General features: G+C 38.3%; 2 protein-coding genes across 3 annotated transcripts; one reads left to right on the forward strand and one right to left on the reverse strand.

Annotated features, from left to right (window-relative positions):
• The first annotated feature begins 615 nt into the window (after nucleotides 1-615).
• On the forward strand, nucleotides 616-5,627 carry LOC131434248 (uncharacterized). Of its 2 annotated transcripts, XM_058600916.1 has the most exons (5): nucleotides 616-702; nucleotides 891-1,085; nucleotides 1,561-2,616; nucleotides 2,897-3,132; nucleotides 4,511-5,627. In XM_058600916.1, coding segments are annotated over exons 2-5 (1,839 nt in total). In that variant the 5' UTR covers nucleotides 616-702; nucleotides 891-1,083; the 3' UTR covers nucleotides 5,056-5,627. The 2 variants fall into 2 exon arrangements, with proteins under 2 accessions (XP_058456899.1, XP_058456892.1); XM_058600909.1 differs by lacking the exon at nucleotides 616-702 and having other exon boundaries at nucleotides 736-1,085.
• Nucleotides 5,628-5,650: 23 nt separating this feature from the next.
• LOC131434263 (hatching enzyme 1.2) lies at nucleotides 5,651-10,588 on the reverse strand. The gene is made up of 2 exons (XM_058600928.1): nucleotides 9,664-10,588; nucleotides 5,651-5,958 (listed from the first exon to the last, which is right to left on the reverse strand). Exons 1-2 carry the CDS (start codon nucleotides 10,307-10,309, stop codon nucleotides 5,687-5,689), a joined length of 918 nt encoding a protein of 305 aa, XP_058456911.1. The 5' UTR covers nucleotides 10,310-10,588; the 3' UTR covers nucleotides 5,651-5,686.
• Nucleotides 10,589-20,425: the final 9,837 nt, after the last annotated feature.

A 20,425-nucleotide genomic window follows, 5' to 3' on the forward strand; every position in this document is an offset into this window, starting at 1 on the left:
ATCCAGCGATTAGCTCTAGAGCTCCTACGAAAATGTTTAATATGTTCTTTCGTATTTTTTATGAAATCTGTATAAATCTTAATTGAATTTATGAAATCTGTATTCAGTATGGAATCTGTATGTGCATGTAAAAATCTGTATAATGCATACAATTCTGTATAAATGGCATATCTGCTGTACATTAAAAATCACCAAAATCATCATTTCATAAGATTAATATGAAAATAGTTTTCATATGAAAAACTAATGAATATATGAGAGAAATTATGTTTGTCATAGAAATTTCGCACAATGTTCCTAAAAATTTCGTATGAATTTAATGGGGTGTTTTATTGGAATTACAATTTCCGTGACTTCATAAGGCGGTCCAATGATTCGCATATGATGAGATATTCATGTATCTAAAACCATACGAAATCATCATGAAATTCCATATATTTGTTGTCTGAATGTAGTTCACCTGCAATTCCTTTTCAAAGTTTATGTTGATGGGTGACTTTTTGGCCGTTATGCAAAAAATAAAGCGTGAATTCGAGATTACTACTTCAAATTAAGAGTGTACAGTCCTACCCTGCACATAACAACTACCGAGGTGAAGTTTACTGTCAAAGTTCGGTTTTTCTGGTCGACATGATTCATCTCCATCGCACACGAGCAACATAATCTTGCGCTCGTTCTCTTTCCATTCGTGACTGTGATTAGGTAAGCATCGCGTGTGTGACTTCCCGTGCTGGTAGTTTGCCTCTTGTGTTTCTCCTGAACTTTTGCCCTCCATAGACGGCGCACGGCTGGGCCGTGTGAAAATTTTACTTTGACGAGCAATCTACCTCGTGGAAAATGCTCATTCGTCAGGTGAAACGTGTACTAATTGCCGCCACATCTGTTTGCAGCAAATCGACAGTCAACAGCAGCGGCATAAGTAGCGCACGTCCATTTTTCGCAACAAGACAGTTCAGCTTGCTGCGGCCGGAAGTCATTTTCCATCAACAGCTGAAGTCAACGGTGTTCCGGGCAGAATCTAACGGTTATTGTCACTCAGTAGCTGCAGTTGCCATAGACAAGGAGAGCAACGAAGACTTCGAAATGTAAGTATTTCCGCATGGAAGTTTCTGCACTGCTACTAGGCATTTGATTAGCACATGATATTTGTAAAAGAAAGTCGTAAATTCTCCTCAATTTGATACAAGTGTATTGTTTCAACTAGAGTCTAATATTAAGTGGTATCACGTTTACTTAATGAAATGATGAAATCGCGTTTAAAATGATTTTTAATTGGTGTCTAAAGCGTGGCGTGCAAATTCAAAATGGCGTCGATTTTTCAGCTGGTTGAAACTCACTTGTATGAAAACGTGATCGATGGTGACGTCACTCTGTACAGCGTATGGCAATCATCTGTGTTAAGGAACGACTGGAAAGTGAAATTCAAGATTTAAAGAACGTTATTTCAAGTAAAAACTAGTTATGCTTTTGTTCATTTGTTTGATGTTTACGTCTCAGATTTTTATGTACTGGTGCCAATTCCTGTAGTTTATAACATAACATGCATTTTCTTTTTCCTAGGGCTCCGCGATTTGAACGTGACGACTACAAGAAGGACTCTTACCGTGGCGTGAAGCGCACGGGAACGGAATTCAAGCGTAACACCGGCGGCCGCGATGGCGGTGGATTCCGTGGAGGAGCAGGAGGTGGAAGTCGCTTCGGTGGGTCAGCCGGTGGTGGTGGAGGACGCGATAAATGGTCCATGGAGACTAAACAGTTGCAGAAGATCAACTGGAGCAAGATGCAGCTGGCCCCGTTCAAGAAGGACTTTTACCATGAACATCCAGCAATCAGGAACCGATCGCAGCGCGATGTAGATCGGTTTCTGGAGAAACATGACATTACCCTCATTGGCAAATGTCCGAAACCAATAACTGAATTCGATGAAATTGATATGCCGGATTATGTCATGAACGAGATCGAAAAGCAGGGCTATGAGAGACCTACGCCTATACAGTCTCAAGGTTGGCCGATTGCACTTAGCGGGCAGAATATGGTCGGCGTCGCTAAGACCGGTTCTGGCAAAACTTTAGGATACATGCTTCCCGCTATCATTCATATCAATCATCAAAAACCCGATCCGAGCATCCGCGGTCCGCTGGTCCTAGTGTTGGCACCAACTCGAGAGTTGGCCCAACAGATCCAACAAGTGGCGACCGATTTCGGTTCGTCGTCTTACATTCGTAACACATGTTTGTTTGGTGGTTCCAGTAAGGGACCCCAAGCGGGTGATCTGCGACGTGGCGTCGAAATCGTTATCGCTACTCCCGGTCGTTTGATCGATTTCCTGGAGACCGGAACTACTACGCTTCAGCGTGTCACATATTTGGTGCTGGACGAAGCCGATCGTATGCTAGATATGGGTTTCGAGCCTCAAATTCGCAAGATTTTGGAGCAGATTCGTCCGGATCGGCAGATTTTGATGTGGTCCGCTACCTGGCCAAAGGAGGTGCAACGTTTGGCACGGGATTATCTCGGCGAGTACGTGCAGATTAACGTAGGATCTCTGGAGCTGTCCGCTAATCATAACATTACACAACATGTTAAAGTAATCGAGGAACACGAGAAGAACGATGAGTAAGTATTGTTTTTCTGTAATTGATAGATGAAAACCCGAGTATAGAGTCGCTGGTTGGGATGTCAAGTTAGAAAACTTTTGTTCCACCAGTGCTTTTGAACTACTCGAAAAATAAATTATTCGACACATACAAAACTCAACATTGTTAATATGATGTTGCAGTGTTTTCGTGATGAACGTCGAATGGACAGTTTTTATAGGTTTTGCGAGAGAAAATTACCATTAATTATCCAGCTTGTTATTCAATGCGTTTATTGAACATATTTAATTTCGTTACAGGCTTGGAAAATTGCTTGATACTTTGTACTCGAAAGGCAATCCGGGCAAGATTTTAGTTTTCACTACGACTAAGCGCAAGTGCGACCAGATTTCGACATACTTGCGTCGCTTCGGACAAGACTCGGTTGGCATGCACGGAGATAAAAGCCAACAGGAGCGCGAGAGAGCATTGAATCGTTTCCGTAATTCGAATAGCTGCATCCTGGTGGCTACTGATGTTGCCGCTCGTGGTTTAGGTAAGTTTGAATATTCATTTTTGCCTTATTCTCCCCGAATCGTACCATTCCACGTCGGTTAAGATACGAACCAAACGGTCATTTAGTCCGACCTGCTGTTGTAATAACACAACGTCAAGCGAGAGAGGCAACATTCGGCTAGAACGTGCAAGTAATCCTGATCCGCAAACACAATCCAAACGCAGCTTTCGTGCAGTTGATTCATCTGTTTTTCCCATTTTCTCTTTTCTCTCACTTTTCTGCTTACAGAGGCCGGAACTTTCCGCGGTGGGGATAATAACGATGGCAATCGCTTGCGACTGCCTGCACATCTCAATAGTTCTTGTAGCACTTTGCATATGTTTCACCCGGATATGGTTGCCGGTGGTGTTCCCTGAAGGGAACCGTCGCCGGAGAGCCGGGAAAAGTGTATGTGAAATGAATGTTGCAACGAAAGGCGACAAGTAGTAGTAGTAGTAGTTTGAAGAGCTGTTTCAAACGAAACAATGGAACAGCCTTGGCTCTATGATCCAATGAGATGGCAATATCCTCATCCAGTGAAAAGAAACATTCGGCCTCGCAGAATCAAATGGGGTTTGTGAAAAGAAAGAGAGAGAGTGTGTGTATTCCTGTCTCATCACGACGCAATCGATCAGCTCTCTATCGCCAATTGGAATCAGACTCCAGATCCAAGTATAAGACGGGAAAATAAGTAAATGTCAGGAGTAACACAATCCCTCGTCACATTGGTTTTCTGGTCTGGAGTTGGTTGCGGTCGCCAAATAGTAAAACACTCGCCAAGATGGCGGATGCTGCCGAAACAACCGTGGCGATGGAGTCAGCATAAACACAATTGTTGGCTGATTGATTGCGGAATAAACATCTTCCCATGACTCATTCAAAAATTGCTGGAAGATGCCCGTATCCTTGCCGATTAGTGGAAGAAATTATTGTGTGGGATTTTAACGTTGGATGTCGAATGGTTTGTATCTTTGGCTGATCTCTACGTTTTGTTTATACTGCTGCATAAATCGCAAAGTCACATTCATTTATCATTCTATCATTGAGGTAGTGTTTAGCTACTAACATCATTAGTAATATTGTGTCATCTTATTTTGAATTACACATCAATGATAATAACTTGTTGCGTAACCAAGTGTTTGTAGATATCGAATTTTTCGAAAATTACAATTATCGTTTTGTTCTGTGATTACTGAATTTATTATTTGATCTAAAAAGAGGATACACATGGATTTGCAATCAAACACATGCTAAAAAATAATCATATTCTAGTCAGTTAGTCCCTATATTTGTTGTTAGTTTCGCTACGAGTACGAAAGAACTCGGCTCATTTTCTTTTATTTTTCTCATTTCACATGAAAACGAAAAACACAAACAGACGTTGACGGAATCAAGGTGGTCATCAATTACGACTTCCCGCAGCAGGCGGAGGACTACGTGCATCGAATCGGTCGAACTGGTCGTTCCAATACTACCGGTGAAGCGTACACCTTTTTCACACCGAACGAGCGCAAAATGGCAAAGGAATTGGTGGCGGTGCTAGAGGAGGCTAAACAAGTCGTTCCACCGGAGTTGCTGAAATGGCGTCACATCGGTGGTGGTGGCTTTAATCGGTACGGTGGGGGTGGTGGTGGCGGTGGAAATCGCTTCGGAACTTTCAAAGGTGGACGGGGGAACGACTTCGGGCGAGATCGCTATGACAAGGGTGGTGACCGTGGTGGAATGAAGCGATCCTACGGTGCAGGAAGCTACGGTGCCTCTTCGTCGTCCAATGGTTATGGTGCTAGCTCAAGTTCGAAGGGATACGGTGCTAGCTACAGTTCAAATGGATACAGCGCTGGTTCTTCTTCAACTGGCTACCGGAATGCAGGCGCCAGTAGTAGTAGTAGTAGTAGTACAAAGCACATTAAGTTCGACGACTAAACTTGTCTTGTGTATCTCTGATTCTTACAAATTAAACTCACCGTTTAAACATCTCTTACTTGTTTAAGGTATGCTATTTAATTTAAACCAATTAATCAGTACCGAAGTATTGTTTTATATTTGTTTTGCCCAGAGCAAAAAAATAGTTTCGTTCATTTTATATACAATCACACATTAGATTGATAGAAATCTGAAATGAAAAAAAAAATTGCCCTCCAAGAAAACCAACAACGTGAGAAAAGTGCAAGGCAGCGACAGCGCACCGACAATCCGGAATAGAAAGAAGATAAAAACTACTTAAATTTATACTTGCTGTGATATAGCACAAGTCGTGTATCACTATGAATCAATAGAGTATCTTAATTTGAATTTCTCCTACTTTGATATGGCAATTATCGCTTCAACCAAATAAATGGATAATGTGAACACTTTTAAGAACAAAGTTTGTAAAGGCATTGTAGTTCGAGCGGGTTACATTCCCCTGTATTAGTTTAGATTGTTCCTCGATAAGAAAGAAAACATACGCAGAGCTAAAATAAACACCCACACTGCACTTTACAATAAATAAATAACTGTGTTTTATTCAATAGGTTTATTATTTGGTCGTCCTACGAAATGGCACGTGTGTCAATCAAATACCCAACGTCTTGCACAGGTTGTAGTACTTCTTGGTTAGCCGGGGATTGTCCAGACACTCGTACAGATCGTTGATCTTTAGGCAGTCGGTTTTGCTGAGCGCCTGCCGTTGTCCGAGCTTGATGTTCGGCATCTTGGTTTCGATCGTAGCCTTCCCTTTGCCGATGCTGAAGTAACTCTTCCCGTAATGCATGATGCTGTTGTAGTCGTACTCGAAGTTGTACGTGGTGTTCTTCAGCGATTGTTTCTCGAAGTTGGATTTGAATGCTGTTGGGGCCAAAACAGGAAACGGTTCATTTTTTTTCAGTATTTGAAATTTTAATATTCCTAATTCGTCACTTTTTAGGCTCATTAATCGCCAATGATTTTATATAGTTTGTTATTGTATCAAGAATTTAAAGTTTTGCAAATGCCTATAAATTGTTTAAGCTGGTAAATTCTTCTACTTCAAAAAAAAATCAAACCAACAGCAAATATTTCTTATATCAAGTTTGAAATAGCAGTGTTGCTAAATAGGTTAAAGATGCGATTTTTTAAATTGTTCGGCTAGTTTCCTGATTCTTGAAAAATCAGCTGTTTTCGAGGATCGCTTGATTTCTTATAATTTGCTCTTAGAGATTATTTTTTCTTTTTTTTTTCTTTCATTTTCTTCACGTTTCGGCTTCTGCTTATCAGTGATGTAGCTGCAATTGTTATCTAGCTGTTCAAATTGAAGCGCTAAGCAGTAGAGATGAGCAAAACACTTTCTTTCAAATTGTTCAGAGCTCGATATTTCTACCAGAAGAACTAATTCTGAACCGTTCATTCTTTCGTCAAAAATTTTGTATGTATCTGAGAAAACCACAAAAGCTAGTAATTATATTTCGTTGGTAACAGAACAACAGACTTCTGATGTCGTGGCAAGCAGTCGCCTCCTCAACCAGCAGTAGCTACTAGAGATGATCAGTAATTCTACTTTTGAATTCTGGATCTGGTGGATTCGAAAACTGAATTTTCGATTGAATTCGGGAACTGATTTCCGAACTAAATTTCAGGTTTAGAATTTAGTTTAAGAATCAAATTTCAGAGCTTAGTTCTAGAACACAGGTTCACAATCCACAGTTCAACTGTAAAAAAGTCCTGGCATTACATTCCTTTTGTGGGATTAGGCCTTTCTGTTTTAGCAGACTTCGCAGCCGATTCATAATCATTGCATGGCTAGTACTACGATCGTACTGACACTAAGAATTCTTCCAGGTCTAGGCTCAAACATGCGACAACTGGGTTTTTAAGATCCGGGCGACTCTGCAACTGATTACTAATTCTGGATTCTGGAACTAGATTTCTGAGACTGGTTTCTTGAATTCAGTTCCTTAGTTTCTGTTCGGAGTTCGAATCTAGAATTTTTATTCATGATTCATGATGATTTCAGAATGCTGAAACAAAATTTATAGTATGAATTTTAGATTTGAGTTCCGAACATGAATTTTGGAATTGACTTCTGAGCCAGAATTTATTTCCTGAATTCTGTATTAAAATTAACTTGAATTCAGAATTATAAGTTGAAAGTAGTGATAAGTTAAAAAGTAGTTTTAGTGGTAGTGTAAGTGGCATACTGTCAAGTCCAGGGCCTTTTGGGGCATCTACGTTTTTCAATACTGTCGAAATGACATGTTTACAGGGATGGAGCTGGAGAAGGCAGTTTATGTATCAAACGCTAAAATTCTACCGCCTTTAACTAAATTGAACACATATATGAGTGGATCGATAATCTGTTTTTGTGAGTGCTTTAAACTAGAAATTCATATTTATTTCCTTACGTCTCACATTTAAATACCATTCCATCGAAGAAGACACCAATCCATAGTGTCGAAACGTTGTGTCATTGTCATAACAATTATTATTAGAACGTTTTTGTCGTGAATAAGACTAGTAGTCGCCTTCAACTAGCAGCAGCATAGAACTGAATTTTCGATTAAATCCCACAACTGAATTCAGAATCTGGATTCCACCACCACCACCATTCCACTCAATTTACTTCCAGGTTACAGGTTCAAAATTAAAAATTATGACTGGACCTGACTATGTTCATGTTCGAGATTCGAATCCAGAATTCTGATTCAGGATTTCATCCTCAGAATTCATGAAAAAAAAATCAGGATATGAATTTTAGTTCTGGATTCTAAATACTAGATCTGAGCTCCGAACCTGAGTTTTAGAATTGACTTTAAAACTAGAATTTAAGGGCTGAGGCCAGTAGGTCGCGCATAACCACGTGGCTCGTTCTGCGTATTACATTTCCCTCAATGCTCTCTCGCAAATGTGCTTAAATGACTCTCGATGTGGCCGGGTGGCCCAGAAAGTTTCGATATTTTCGGTTACAAGTTTGACTGAGACGATTTTATGTCTCTCGCATGTTTCGTTACATTACCAGGTAACAAGAGCAGCAAAAATGGCGCGTGCATAGAAATCGACGTACCTTCGCAAAAATAACATTCACTTCATTTTTATCGCAACAACAGCTATGTTTTTATTCACTAATCGCATCTAAATTAAATTATCTAGACATTGTCAGGATAGATTTTTGATGCATGCCTTTGAAGGCGAGATATTCAACTAATTTTCTAAGAGATTGTCAGTTGGGTTTTCTGATATTTGTCACCGTTTCTGAGAAAATCAAATTTGAATCGTGAAAAAAAGACCTCTAGAACACACTGGCCTCAGCACTTAAGGTGAAATGTAGCGGAATGCAAAAATCGCGTTTTTGATCAATTATTCAAAAACTAGACCGATTTTCGAAAAACCAAAAACACTTAAGTTTTCGAAATCAAATTTATCATAACTAAGTATTCTTAGAATTTTGAAATTTTGCTTTGCCGAGCCGTAATTGGTTTTTGAAATGTATAAACGGTCACTGTTCCGTCCCACGGGGATGATTTTAGAACTGAAAAGTAGTATTTGTAGCAGAATTTCACAAAGAATCTGAAAATGCAACTCAAAATTATAAAATTTTAGCGAAAACAACCGAAAATTGAAAAAGTTTTCATAAACTTTTCTGCATTTTTTTTATTGCTTGCGCGCTGCTGTTTCGTATTGAGGTGGTGTGAGAAATGCACGGTGGGCACGGTGGCATTATATCGTGAGCAAAAAATAGATATAAAATAATGACGCGAATTTATGCAGCATTGGGTTTTGTGTTGAAATAAAAACGACTTGAATACAATAAAATGAGTATTGTAAGAAATCGTTTATTTTCTAAGTAGCTGTCATTTATACAAACAATGTGATAAACATTGAGGGCCAGCTTCGAGCCAGTCAGCATGGGAAACTTATTGGAATTCATTGGTTTTTCAATTATTATGAATACAATGAATCAACGCTTGATTTTGCTTTCAAAATCGATTGAATAATAAGGAACGAAACTTTATATTCAATTTCGTGCCCCAAATATGTGCTTGAGAAAAGATTCACTAAATAATTTTAACTGCATGGTATGATGAACTATTAGTTATAATTGGCGGGAAAGGCCTGGTGAACGACTGGCAAAGATATCGAAAATACTTGAATGTTCTCTTGTCTTTTCTTGGTACGCTTTGTGCGACGATTCGTTCAACTGAAGCGGATAAAATTTTGCGCGCATTTTATGACGCTACATTTTACCTTAAATCCTGAATTCAGTTTTAGTCTTTATTTCCAGAATTCAGATTTTTTTTTTGTTTCAATTATAGAGGCTTTAACATTAATGTCATTCGCCTCTTCGGGCCAGAAAATCTTTCTGACCCTATGTGCGGGGTTGGGAATCGAACCCAGGCGGGCGGCGTGAAAGGCATCGACTTACCCATCACACTATACCCGTCCCCTGATTTTTTAAAGTTTACATTTCAGTTGCAGAACGTAACTCGGAACCTAAATTCTGAAAATGAGTTCAGTTGATGATTTTAGATTCCGATTCCGATTGAATTTTGCAACCGAATACCCTGCGCTCAAACTTACCCGGTATTATATTGTCCCAGTTGATTTTGACGAACCGATCCCGATCGGCCCGCGACTGCTCGTGGAAGATCCCCAGGGCGTGCATTAGCTCGTGCATGGCGCGTCCTTCGTGACCCAGGCAGTTGACGCTCTGATGATCCGGTGGCTGCAGCGACACGATCTGCGTGCCACCGGTTTTACCCACGTAACTCCAGCAACCCTTCGGGTACTTGATGGGCCAGATGAGGAGAAAGTCCTTATCCTTGCCGTTCCATGGTACGAAACGTACGCACGTCATAAAATTCAGTGTTCGAATCGCCTTCAGGATCGTCACCTGATCGTCAACGTCGTACAATGGACTGATCGCATACGGCACCGTTCGGTTGGGCCAACGTCGCTCCGGAAATACATCCCACTTGAGACCCACTCTCCAGTATTTGTACATGTTATTATCCATGGCCATATCACCCTGGAAAAGTCCCGGTGTTACTTCCGGATCCTGTTCGTCGGCTAGCAAGTAGGCAGATTGCTCCACAAGATCGACGCTATCCGGTACGGGTGGGTTGAGCACATCCGGTACTCGCGGAAATATTATCGCCCCATACAGGAAGCTTAACGGAACAACCAACCATGTCACCGTTACGGTGTAACTTAAAGAACTAACCATTTTTTTTGTCTACTGTCTACTAGAAATCTGACTGACTAGCGAAACAAAACAACGGTTTCGACCCGCACGGAAAAGAAGTTGAAGCTAAACTGAGCCGAGAGAGAAATGTTTGGTTCCGGTCGGGTCCGTGCGGCCAACCCCAGGCAAGCCATGACATTGCCATGCCATTCGAGGGTCAGTTTTTTTTTATTTCTCCTACGTCTGCATATCGTTACACATTCTCTTTCACACCTGAACCGAACCGAACCGGGCCAGAAGGTGTAGTAGGAGGACTTATAGCCGGAGAAAGTACCGCGAGCAGTCGATCGTTCGAGTTTTCGAGCAAGTTCATGTTTTGTGTTTAGGCAGTCTAATCAGTATTTTTTTTGGTACAAATTATAATCACAATATGGCAATATGTTTTTTTTTCTGTGTAATAATTGCGCCTATCAATCTCCCGCCGAGGTGTCAGGTGCGAGTGAAAGTGAAACTCGTTTTTGGTTTTCGCGGAGCGCCTCCCTCGTCGTCGTCGTCTTCTTCATGACGAGTAACCTGTCTGGGGGGGCGAAATGATACAATAGAGCCTCCGCCGGCCACCCTCTCACCACTTCCGAGAGCATACGTTTTGCATTGACAATTATGAGTTGGATCGGGTATGCAAATAAAACCTGAGATAATGAGTGGCGACCGCGATCATGTCCGATTACGCGGTAATACGAAGCGATATTTCCCGATCGTTGGACAGCGGGCGTCGTTGACCACGCGGTAATCGTAGTGCGGCGCAACAAATTGATAAAAGGGGTTTGTTTGCTTTCGATCGTCACTGACGTATGAATTGGATGATAATTGTAATGGAATCATCGCTTTTATCGCTTCGTTTATTTTCAAACTGAGAACAACTTTATTATTTTCGTTCTAGGTTTCGGCACCCTAAACTGGCATTAACAGTTCAACATAAACATAAACTGCGAAATAAGTATGTACACCTCACAGTACTCTGCTGCTAATAATAGAGATGGTACTCGGAAAAAATCCCAAGAATTCATTTTATGTCGGGTATATTTCAAACTTAATGGATTCAACGCTACCCATCCAAACTTGTGCCTTTTTTCTTACACACTCCCATCCTCTCTTTGTTCAAATCATTATCTTTTTCGTCGCTTCGTACTGCTCCATCACCTGTTGCGCTTAACGGCACGATACCAAATTCAGCCAAAACAGACTGGTCGACGAAGGGAAGTCATAGCGAGCGAATGTACATCGCTTTTCGTGTTTATTTTTTAAAACAGTTTTTAGAGTCGATTTTTGAAAATAATGTTCGTGTGTTTTTTTTAAGAAGCTTTTGCGAGTAGAGTTGTTGTTGTAGTTGTTGGAGCAGTTTTTTCATAGTTTTTTTTTCGACTAGTTTTTTACGAGCACCTTTTTATTCTGTAATATGAACATGTAACATTAAATCTTTCACACATTTCAGACCATGTAAAATATTCAAAAGTAAATCTTTCCCACACTTCAGACCATACGCACTTGACAAATTTCCATCAAACACGTACTCGACAAATTTCCACTCGACACCAAGTCATGAAACCCAGAAACCCACTTGAAATATAAACTTCACCTACATAAGGCGATTAAGTTGTCAGCACTTACTTCAGTCCAACGAAAACACCGCGTTCATACGACAAATATAAATAAGGAAACATAAGCATCAAATATCACCCAAAAACAAAACAGTTATGTCATTTCCCCGCTTCTCCACGTTCCACACCTCTCTCAAACAGTGCCATATGGCATGACCTAGAATAACAGTAACCCAGGAAAACACACTGACTCGAACCGACACTCACGAGAGTTAAACCTAACTACTCTCAACCTCCCCTTTCTGTATCACACTCACACACTTGCCTAGAAACATTACTCACTCTCTCTCCTACTCAAATACAATACAATGACCGAGACATGTCATTGGTTAAATCAGATTTACGCTGCGCGTTCTAACTCCTCCCCCCGGATTTTTAGCAATCCATACTGTAAAATCCAACTAGCTAAGTTAGGAGAGTATAGGCTATAAATAAGTGATTTTTAAATAAAGCAAACAGATTCGTTTAAAACTTAAAGACATGCTGTTTTATATTAAAATTCGACAATTTGGTCGAGCAATTCCTCAAGCATTATTATCGATTAGTTTTTTCGAGTAGTTTATTTGAGTTGTTTTTTTCATGAAATTTTTTTCCAGTAGATTTTTCGAGTTGTTGTTTCGAGCAATTTTTTTTCAGTTTTTTATTTCGAACAATTTTTCGAAAAGTTATATTGAGCAGTTTTCTCTGAGCATTTATTTTCGAGCAGATTTTTCCAGCAATAGTTTCGAGTAGTTTGTTTCCAAGCAGAAATTTTTTCGATCAATTATTTTTGAGTGGCTTGTTCGAGTAGTTTTTTCGAACATTTGCAGTATTTTTGCGAGAAATGGTTTTCGAGCAGTTATTTATAGGATATTTTCAAGCAGCTTTACGGCTTCACACTTCCGACTAATTCATTTTAGCTGTTTTTTTTCGAGTAGTTTTCGAGCAGTTGTATAAATATTTTCTTTTTTGATCATTTTAATCGAGTAGTTTTTTTCGAGCAGTTTTTTATTTCGAGCAACTTTTTGAGAAGTTGTTTCCGAGCAGTTATTTTTGAGCAGTTTTCCAGGTAGTTTTTTTGAGTTGATTTTCTTCGGAGTAGTTTTGGAACAAGTGTTATCGACATTTTTCTTTAAAACGGTTCGAATGAATTTTTCGAGCAGAGTAGATTTTTTTCGAGTTATTATTTTTTAGCAGTTTGTTCGAGTAAATTTTTATTAAATTTTATTTCGAGCAGGTTTTTCGGGTTATTTTTTAGCAGTTTTCATCGAGTGGTTTTCCCGAGTAGTTTATATTAGTTTTTTTTTCGAACAGAATAATGACAGTTGTTGTTTCGAGCAGTTTTTTATTTCGAGTAAATTTTCGTGAAGTTATTTACGAGCAGATTTTATTGACCAGTTATTTTAGAGCTTTTTTTTCAAGCAAATTTTCCGAGCAAAGTAGATATCTTTTGAGTAGTTTGTTCGAGCAATTTTGTTTCAGCAATTTTCATTTCGAGTGATTGTTTGAGCAATTTTTTCGACTAGCTATATTCGAGTAGTTTTTCCCAGTAGTTAATTTCAGTTGCTTTTTTTACGGCTTCACACGTGGAGCAGTTTTTCCGACTAATTCATTTTAGCTGTTTTTTTTCGAGTAGTTTTCGAGCAGTTGTATAAATATTTTCTTTTTTGATCATTTTAATCGAGTAGTTTTTTTCGAGCAGTTTTTTATTTCGAGCAACTTTTTGAGAAGTTGTTTCCGAGCAGTTATTTTTAAGCAGTTTTCCAGGTAGTTTTTTTGAGTTGATTTTCTTCGGAGTAGTTTTGGAACAAGTGTTATCGACATTTTTCTTTAAAACGGTTCAAATGAATTTTTCGAGCAGAGTAGATTTTTTTCGAGTTATTATTTTTTAGCAGTTTGTTCGAGCAAATTTTTATTAAATTTTATTTCGAGCAGGTTTTTCGGGTTGTTTTTTTAGCAGCTTTTATCGAGTGGTTTTCCCGAGTAGTTTATATTAGTTTTTTTTTTAATTTTTTGGAGCAGATATGAAGATTTTGTTTTTCGAACAGAAAATAACAGTTGTTGTTTCGAGCAGTTTATTCTCGAGTAGATGTATTTTCGAGCAGTTTTTATTTCGAGTAAATTTTCGAGCAGATTTTAATGACCAATTATTTTCGAGCTTTTTTTCTTTATCTAGATTTTTTTCAAGCAAATTTTTCGAGTAAAGTAGATATCTTTTGAGTAGTTTGTTCGAGCCATTTCCAGCCATTGTTTCAACAATTTTCATTTCGAGGGATTGTTTGAGCAATTTTTTTGACTATATTCGAGTAGTTTTTCCCAGTAGTAATTTTAAGTTGTTTTTTTACGGCTTCACACGTGGAGCAGTTTTCCCGGCTAATTCAGTTTAGCTGTTTTTCGACTAGTTTACGAGCAGTTGTATAAATATTTTGTTTTTTGATCATTTTAATCGAGTAGTTTTTTTGGAGCAGTTTTTTATTTCGAGCAACTTTTTGATCCGAGCAGTTATTTTTAAGCAGTTTTCCAAGTTTTTTTGAGTTGATTTTTTTCGGATTAGTTTTCGAACAAGTGTTATCGAGATTTTTCTTCAAAACGGTTCAAATAAATTTTTCGAGCAAAGTGGATTTTTTTCTTCGAGCAATTTTTTAAAATAAATTTTATTTCGAGCAGGTTTTTCGGGTTGTTTTTTTAGCAGTTTTTATCGAGCGGTTTTCCCGAGTAGTTTATATTAGTTGTTTTATTTTTTCGAGCAGATATGAAGATTTTGTTTTTCGAAGTTATTTTCGAGCACATTTTATTGACCAGTTATTTTCGAGCTTTTTTTCTTCGAGATTTTTTTTCAAGCAAAATTTTCGAGCAAAGTAGATATCTTTTGAGTAGTTTGTTCGAGCAATTTTGTTTCCGCAATTTTCATTTCGAGTGATTGCTTGAGCAATTTTTTCGACTAGCTATATTCGAGTTGCTTTTCCCAGTAGTTCATTTCAGTTTTTTTTTCTCGAGCAGTTGTCATGAAGATTTTTTGGTCGAGCAGATATTTCGAGTTGTTTTAAAGTAGCTTTCGAAAATATTCGTTCGAGTAGCTTTTTTTTCGAGTAATTTTTCGAGAAAATGCTTTCGAGCTGATTTTTAAGCAGTTATTTTCGAGTAGTTTATTCAAATTTTTTTTTCGAGTAGTTTGTTCGAGTAGATTTTTCCGAGCAGCTTTTAATTTAGTGTAATATTTTGAGAAGTTATTTTCGAGCAATTTTTCACAGTAGGTGATTTAAGTTGATTTTTTTTTGGAGTAGTTTTCGAACAGTTGTTATCGAGTTGTTTTTCAAGCAAATTTTTTGAGTAATTTTTGTGAGCAATTTTAATTTTTTAGCAGATTTTTCGATTAGTTGTTTCGAGCTGTTTGTATTCGAGTAGATAGCAGTTTGTTCGAGTAGATTTTTAACGAGCAGTTTCTATTTCATGCAATTTTTGAAGAAGTTGTTTTTTGGGAGTTATTTTCGAGTTGTTTATTTTAGTTGTTTTTTTTCGAGCATTTCTTTTCGAGAAGTTGTTTTCGAGCAGTTTCTGAGCAAGTATGCAGTTTTTCCGAGTAGCTTTTCTCGAACAAATTTTCAAAATCGTTGACTTTAAGCAGTTTTGTTCGAGCAGTTTTCTTCGAGCGGATTTCCGAATAGTTTTCAAACAGACTTTTTCTAGTAAAAGATTTTGCTTTTGAGCAGATTTTCTAAGCAGTTATTTTCGAGAAGTTTATTCGAGTAGTTTATTCGAGTAGTTTCGAAAAGATATTTTCAAGCAACTTTTTTAAGTTTGTTCGGGTAGAATTTTTTTAAGTAGCTTTTAATTTCGCGTAATTTTTTGAGAAGTTGTTTTCGAGCAGTTCATTTAGTAGTTTTTTCGAGCAGCTTTTCACAGTAGTTTATTTATGTTGATTTATTTGGAGTAGTTTTCGAACAGTTGTTAACGAGATTTTTTTCAAGCAAATTATTCAAATAGTTTTTGTGAGCAATTTTTATTTTTTAGCAGATTTTTCGATAAGTTGTTTCGAGCTGTTTGTATTCGAGTAGATAGCAGCTTGTTCGAGTAGCTTTTTAACGAGCAGTTTCTATTTCAAGCAATTTTTGGAGAAGTTGTTTCCGATTTGTTTTTTCGTAGTCATTTTCGAGTAGTTTTTTTTAGTTGTTTTTTTAGCATTTCTTTTCGAGTAGTTTTTTCGAGAAATTGTTTTCGAGCAGTTTTTCCGATTAGCTTTTCTCAAACAAATTTTCAAAATCGTTGACTTTAAGCAGTTTTGTTCGAGCAGTTTCCTTTAAGCGGATTTCCGAATAGTTTTCAAACAGATTTTCCCTAGTAGAAGATTTTTTCGGGGAGGATTTTGGTCGAGCGATTTTTTCGATAAGCTTTTTTATAACACTTGACCGAGCATTATTATCGATCAGTTTTTCCAGTAATACGAGTAGTTTTTTTTGAGTAGATATATTTTCGGGATTTTTTTTTTAGATCTTCGGAGCAGTTTTTGGAGTATTATTTTCGAGCAGTTTTCCAATTTTTAAGCACCCGATTACCCGATTTTGTGTAATATTCTAGATATTTTTAAACGGCGAATGTATTATTAACGTATGAGAAAAGTTAGTATTCACTGTGATTGCATGGCCTTTCTGCGTGAGAAATACAAAAATGACACACAAACAGTAAAACACTTTAGTAACGCAATCTGCCTTCTATTGGTGCGAACGAAAAGGTTTCAAGCCCTTTTGCGCCTTAATGCGTTCCGATCAGTGACGGTGTTTGGGAAAGTGTTACACAATTAAGATGTAATATAATTGGATTTAGGTCTTGGAGATTTTCATCTATTGTCCGTAACGACTTGGAGTAACTTGCTGTCAACCGTCTAGCGATGAAAAAGACGCCTGATGTGTGTTCAGGTCGGGTGAATTTCAATGCAATTTAAACGCGCTAAAAGGAACTAACTGCTTCATTGAGAAAAATGCTGTTTTTTTCTCGCTCTCTCTCTCCATCAGACGCCTGCTTTACTGAACGATTAACATTGCGCATTCTGTCTGTTTTTTTTTTCTGCCGTTCGGAAACTGGGTGACAGTCAAAGTAGGCCCTGTTCAGTCAGTTGGTGAAAATTTCGTTTTATGGCTGAGTTGTGTTTGGTTGAAGGTTCAGGTACAAACATTCAGCAGGGTTATTTCTGTTTTATGGAAATATTTCAACCAAATTTCAACCCACAGACCTAGTTTCCTAATTATTGCACGTGCAACGACGCAGCTTCATCGCAAATTTAACAAGACAGCCACAGTGACATAATTTAGCAGTTTATTTACCACTTCAGGTCCACGTAAAGTATCACAATTTTGAAAGATTTTATTTAAAATCCAACAAAGCTGAGGCAGAGGTGCGGAGATGGGCGGCCGACGGCGAATACAACGCCTTCAAAAAAAAAAACGACGAACCCAGAAAACAATGGACTTTTGAGAAGAAAGTGCGCACACAATTTACGACTGGCTTTGCTGCTGCGTAGATTTTTTCCCACCCGATCGACTTAATTTCGTTTGATTGCAACAGATTTAACTGCCACAGCATTGCAGTCTGTTATGTTGCACTGCAGCCGAGAGTGATTTTAGTGGCACGGATCGGAATGAAATAACCCAGGTTCCAGCCGTTCATTCGGATGTAATTGACTGTTCTTAAACAAACAAGTCTCTCATAATGCTTAATTGGAATGGAAACTCAACTTCCTTGGTTATTGTTACGTTTTGGCTTCGACCGCTGCGGTGCATGGCAGCCCAAATTAAACTGATATAGCAGCCTATCTTGAACCGTTGTCTGCAGATAGTGGTTATTTAGGGGTTTCGTTTAACGAAAATAAATACGATGTAGAGAACCATGTATCCTATTTGATTTCCTTTCTCCCCGGGTTGGCACTGACCTAGCAACGAACCCGTTTCGATTGTGCGGCCGCCACCGGTCGAAGTCACTGGTGCAGTAAAGCAATTCCACAAAACCAAATGAATGCAATGCAACTACTACGTATAACAACGCATAATGAAACATGTTTCCAAGCCTCCAAGTCCTCGACAAACACAAGTGTTTGCCAGATCTTTTACTTTCTATCTGAGCCGGTAACGAACGAACGAACGAACGGGAATTGAACTTTTCAGACGATCAACTGCAGAAGGTTTTTCATTGCACCGACGGAAACGGAGTTGTAGAACTCGTTTTGTAACGGGTTCAAATCACTTCACTTTTCATTGCCATGAGCCAAACATGTGTCAAACGGAGCATGAATGTTAATGTACACAAAGCCACACAGCGTCTTTCCTGTTCCCATCCGACAAACAAACAAAACAAAAAAAAAGAGCCCGTAGAAAGGTCTCGGGTGTATAAATAACTAATTATGTTTCATTATAAACCACTTCCCATAGCATAAGTAAGACCTTTCGGTTGGACGATTTTAGACTGTGTGTTTGAATGCAGAAAAGATTTTGATCAATCTTGAAATTCATCTAACCCCATCTGCTAATTATGCTGCACGCTATTTGGAATCGTTCGTCGGAAAGCACTGACAGGAACCGAGAGAAAATGAAAATAAAGCAACAAATCAGCATAAAAAGAGCCCTCGCTGAACAGTAGGCTGGTAATGAAACCTGGTCTATTTTGACTGTATTAAAATTACAACCGCTAGATTTTCCTCAAAACCTCCTCATTTCAGGAGCTAATCCAGTGAAGGCAATGAATGCAATTTTAAAAATGCATAAGATTCGCATGAGAAAAAAGTATAGATTTCGACATTAGGCGGCATTCAAAAAGCATAACGTATTGCCGCTCAGCACCCGGTCCGAAACGCTTTTCACGCTACAAATTTTCCACCATAATCATCGCCGTCGTCGTCAGCGCTTGCTTTGCTTTAGCTACTCCTTCGAACCGAAACGAAATGTCTACCACAGTGACGATCTTTTCGGGCGCATCGACACCGGAGTGGTAGAGGCCCGGAGAAGATGGGTGCTACAGTGCAGGTGAAAAGTGATGGGACTCGCTCCTTTTAGTTGGAAGCTGATACAAATTTTGAGTTCCTTGTGATATCCTGAATACAAATTTCTTCAGTGACGTCTCGTCCTCCAGTGCACCTTGTGCATTGAACAACCTGTCAAATTGAAGGAATCAACTTCATTCTCATTCACATTCAAATATTTTTCACTATTTCTCTATTTAAACGATGAAAGCAGGTACTGAATATAACATAATTAGCGATTTTGTCCCCAGCACAACATGCACAAGTTTACACTAAACTCGCGCTTGCTAGTCAATGACTGCCAAAATTCAAGATAAGATGCAATTACTAAGCTCAGGACTGAGATTTGTTGTTCTCTCTGTCAGAACTTGTATGCACACCTTCAGGATAGACTTCAGTGGTTTATGCTTATGGCAGTTGAAAACAAATTGCTGTCTCAGTTGCAACATCGAAGCGGTTTTATTGATAAAGTTATTGACAGATTTGTTCGACCTGCAGAGCGCCGAGTACTTCTATTGTACCGATGATACAAAATAAGTTTAATAAAAAATGTTATCAAAAAGTATATCGTTATTTCAGTGTTATAGACAGTTTTCGCTTACAACAAAATATTACATCTGATATCATACCACATAAGCAGTGCACAGCCCATAAATTTTGTCACGAGACGCCACTGCATTTCTTAGACCCGAACCCGATCGAATATAAAAAAAATACTCGAAAAAACTTTGGTAGTCGGGTTCGAATACCAGAAACTCGACCAAATTTTTGAACCCGAAACCGACAAACATTTTATTATTTTGAAACCATCGGGTTCGGGTCGGGTTTCGGGTACCAATACCCGAAACCCAACCATTTCTAATCCTGACTCATGTCCAATCATCACACGTTGGACGCATATCCTCTTCGAATCGAACTCTCCGGGTACCGCGATGTCAGGTCTCTACTAAAAAATTATTCGCGTTCCCAAGGAAAATTATTCAAAAAAAGTGAATAAAATAAATTATGAACAGATAATTCAAAAATAAATGTTTTTTATGCAATTTACATCATCTAATCGTTTAAAGAAAAATGTGTTTCTTGGGTAGATTAATTAATGCATACTAAAGGCAAATAATAATAATAATAATTACGAAAGCTAGTTTTAATATGCCTTACTAAATACAAATAGTTTTGAATATAGAGGAATTCTTATATTACACAAAATTACACTGCTACGCAAAGAAAAACAACGTAAATGTCTGTAAACTACCTAAATAAATAAACGTTTTTTTATCATAAAAAATGAACGGTTCGTTATTAACATTTTTCCCTATAAATTTGAAGTGAAAATTATGTCATTTCTACTATTGCAGGAAAAAACGTTGTTACGTGGTTATGGTAAAACACCCATTTATGAGTACCAAAAATACCCACTTTCAACTTCAATTTGTCAAAGGCTAAGGTTTAGGCTATTTCGTTGACCCGCAATGGTTAATATATAGGTTATGTTTCACCCAGTTTTACATGCAAGTG

The sequence above is a fragment of the Malaya genurostris genome, chromosome 1 (assembly GCF_030247185.1).
Source record: "Malaya genurostris strain Urasoe2022 chromosome 1, Malgen_1.1, whole genome shotgun sequence".
Taxonomy (NCBI): domain Eukaryota; kingdom Metazoa; phylum Arthropoda; class Insecta; order Diptera; family Culicidae; genus Malaya; species Malaya genurostris.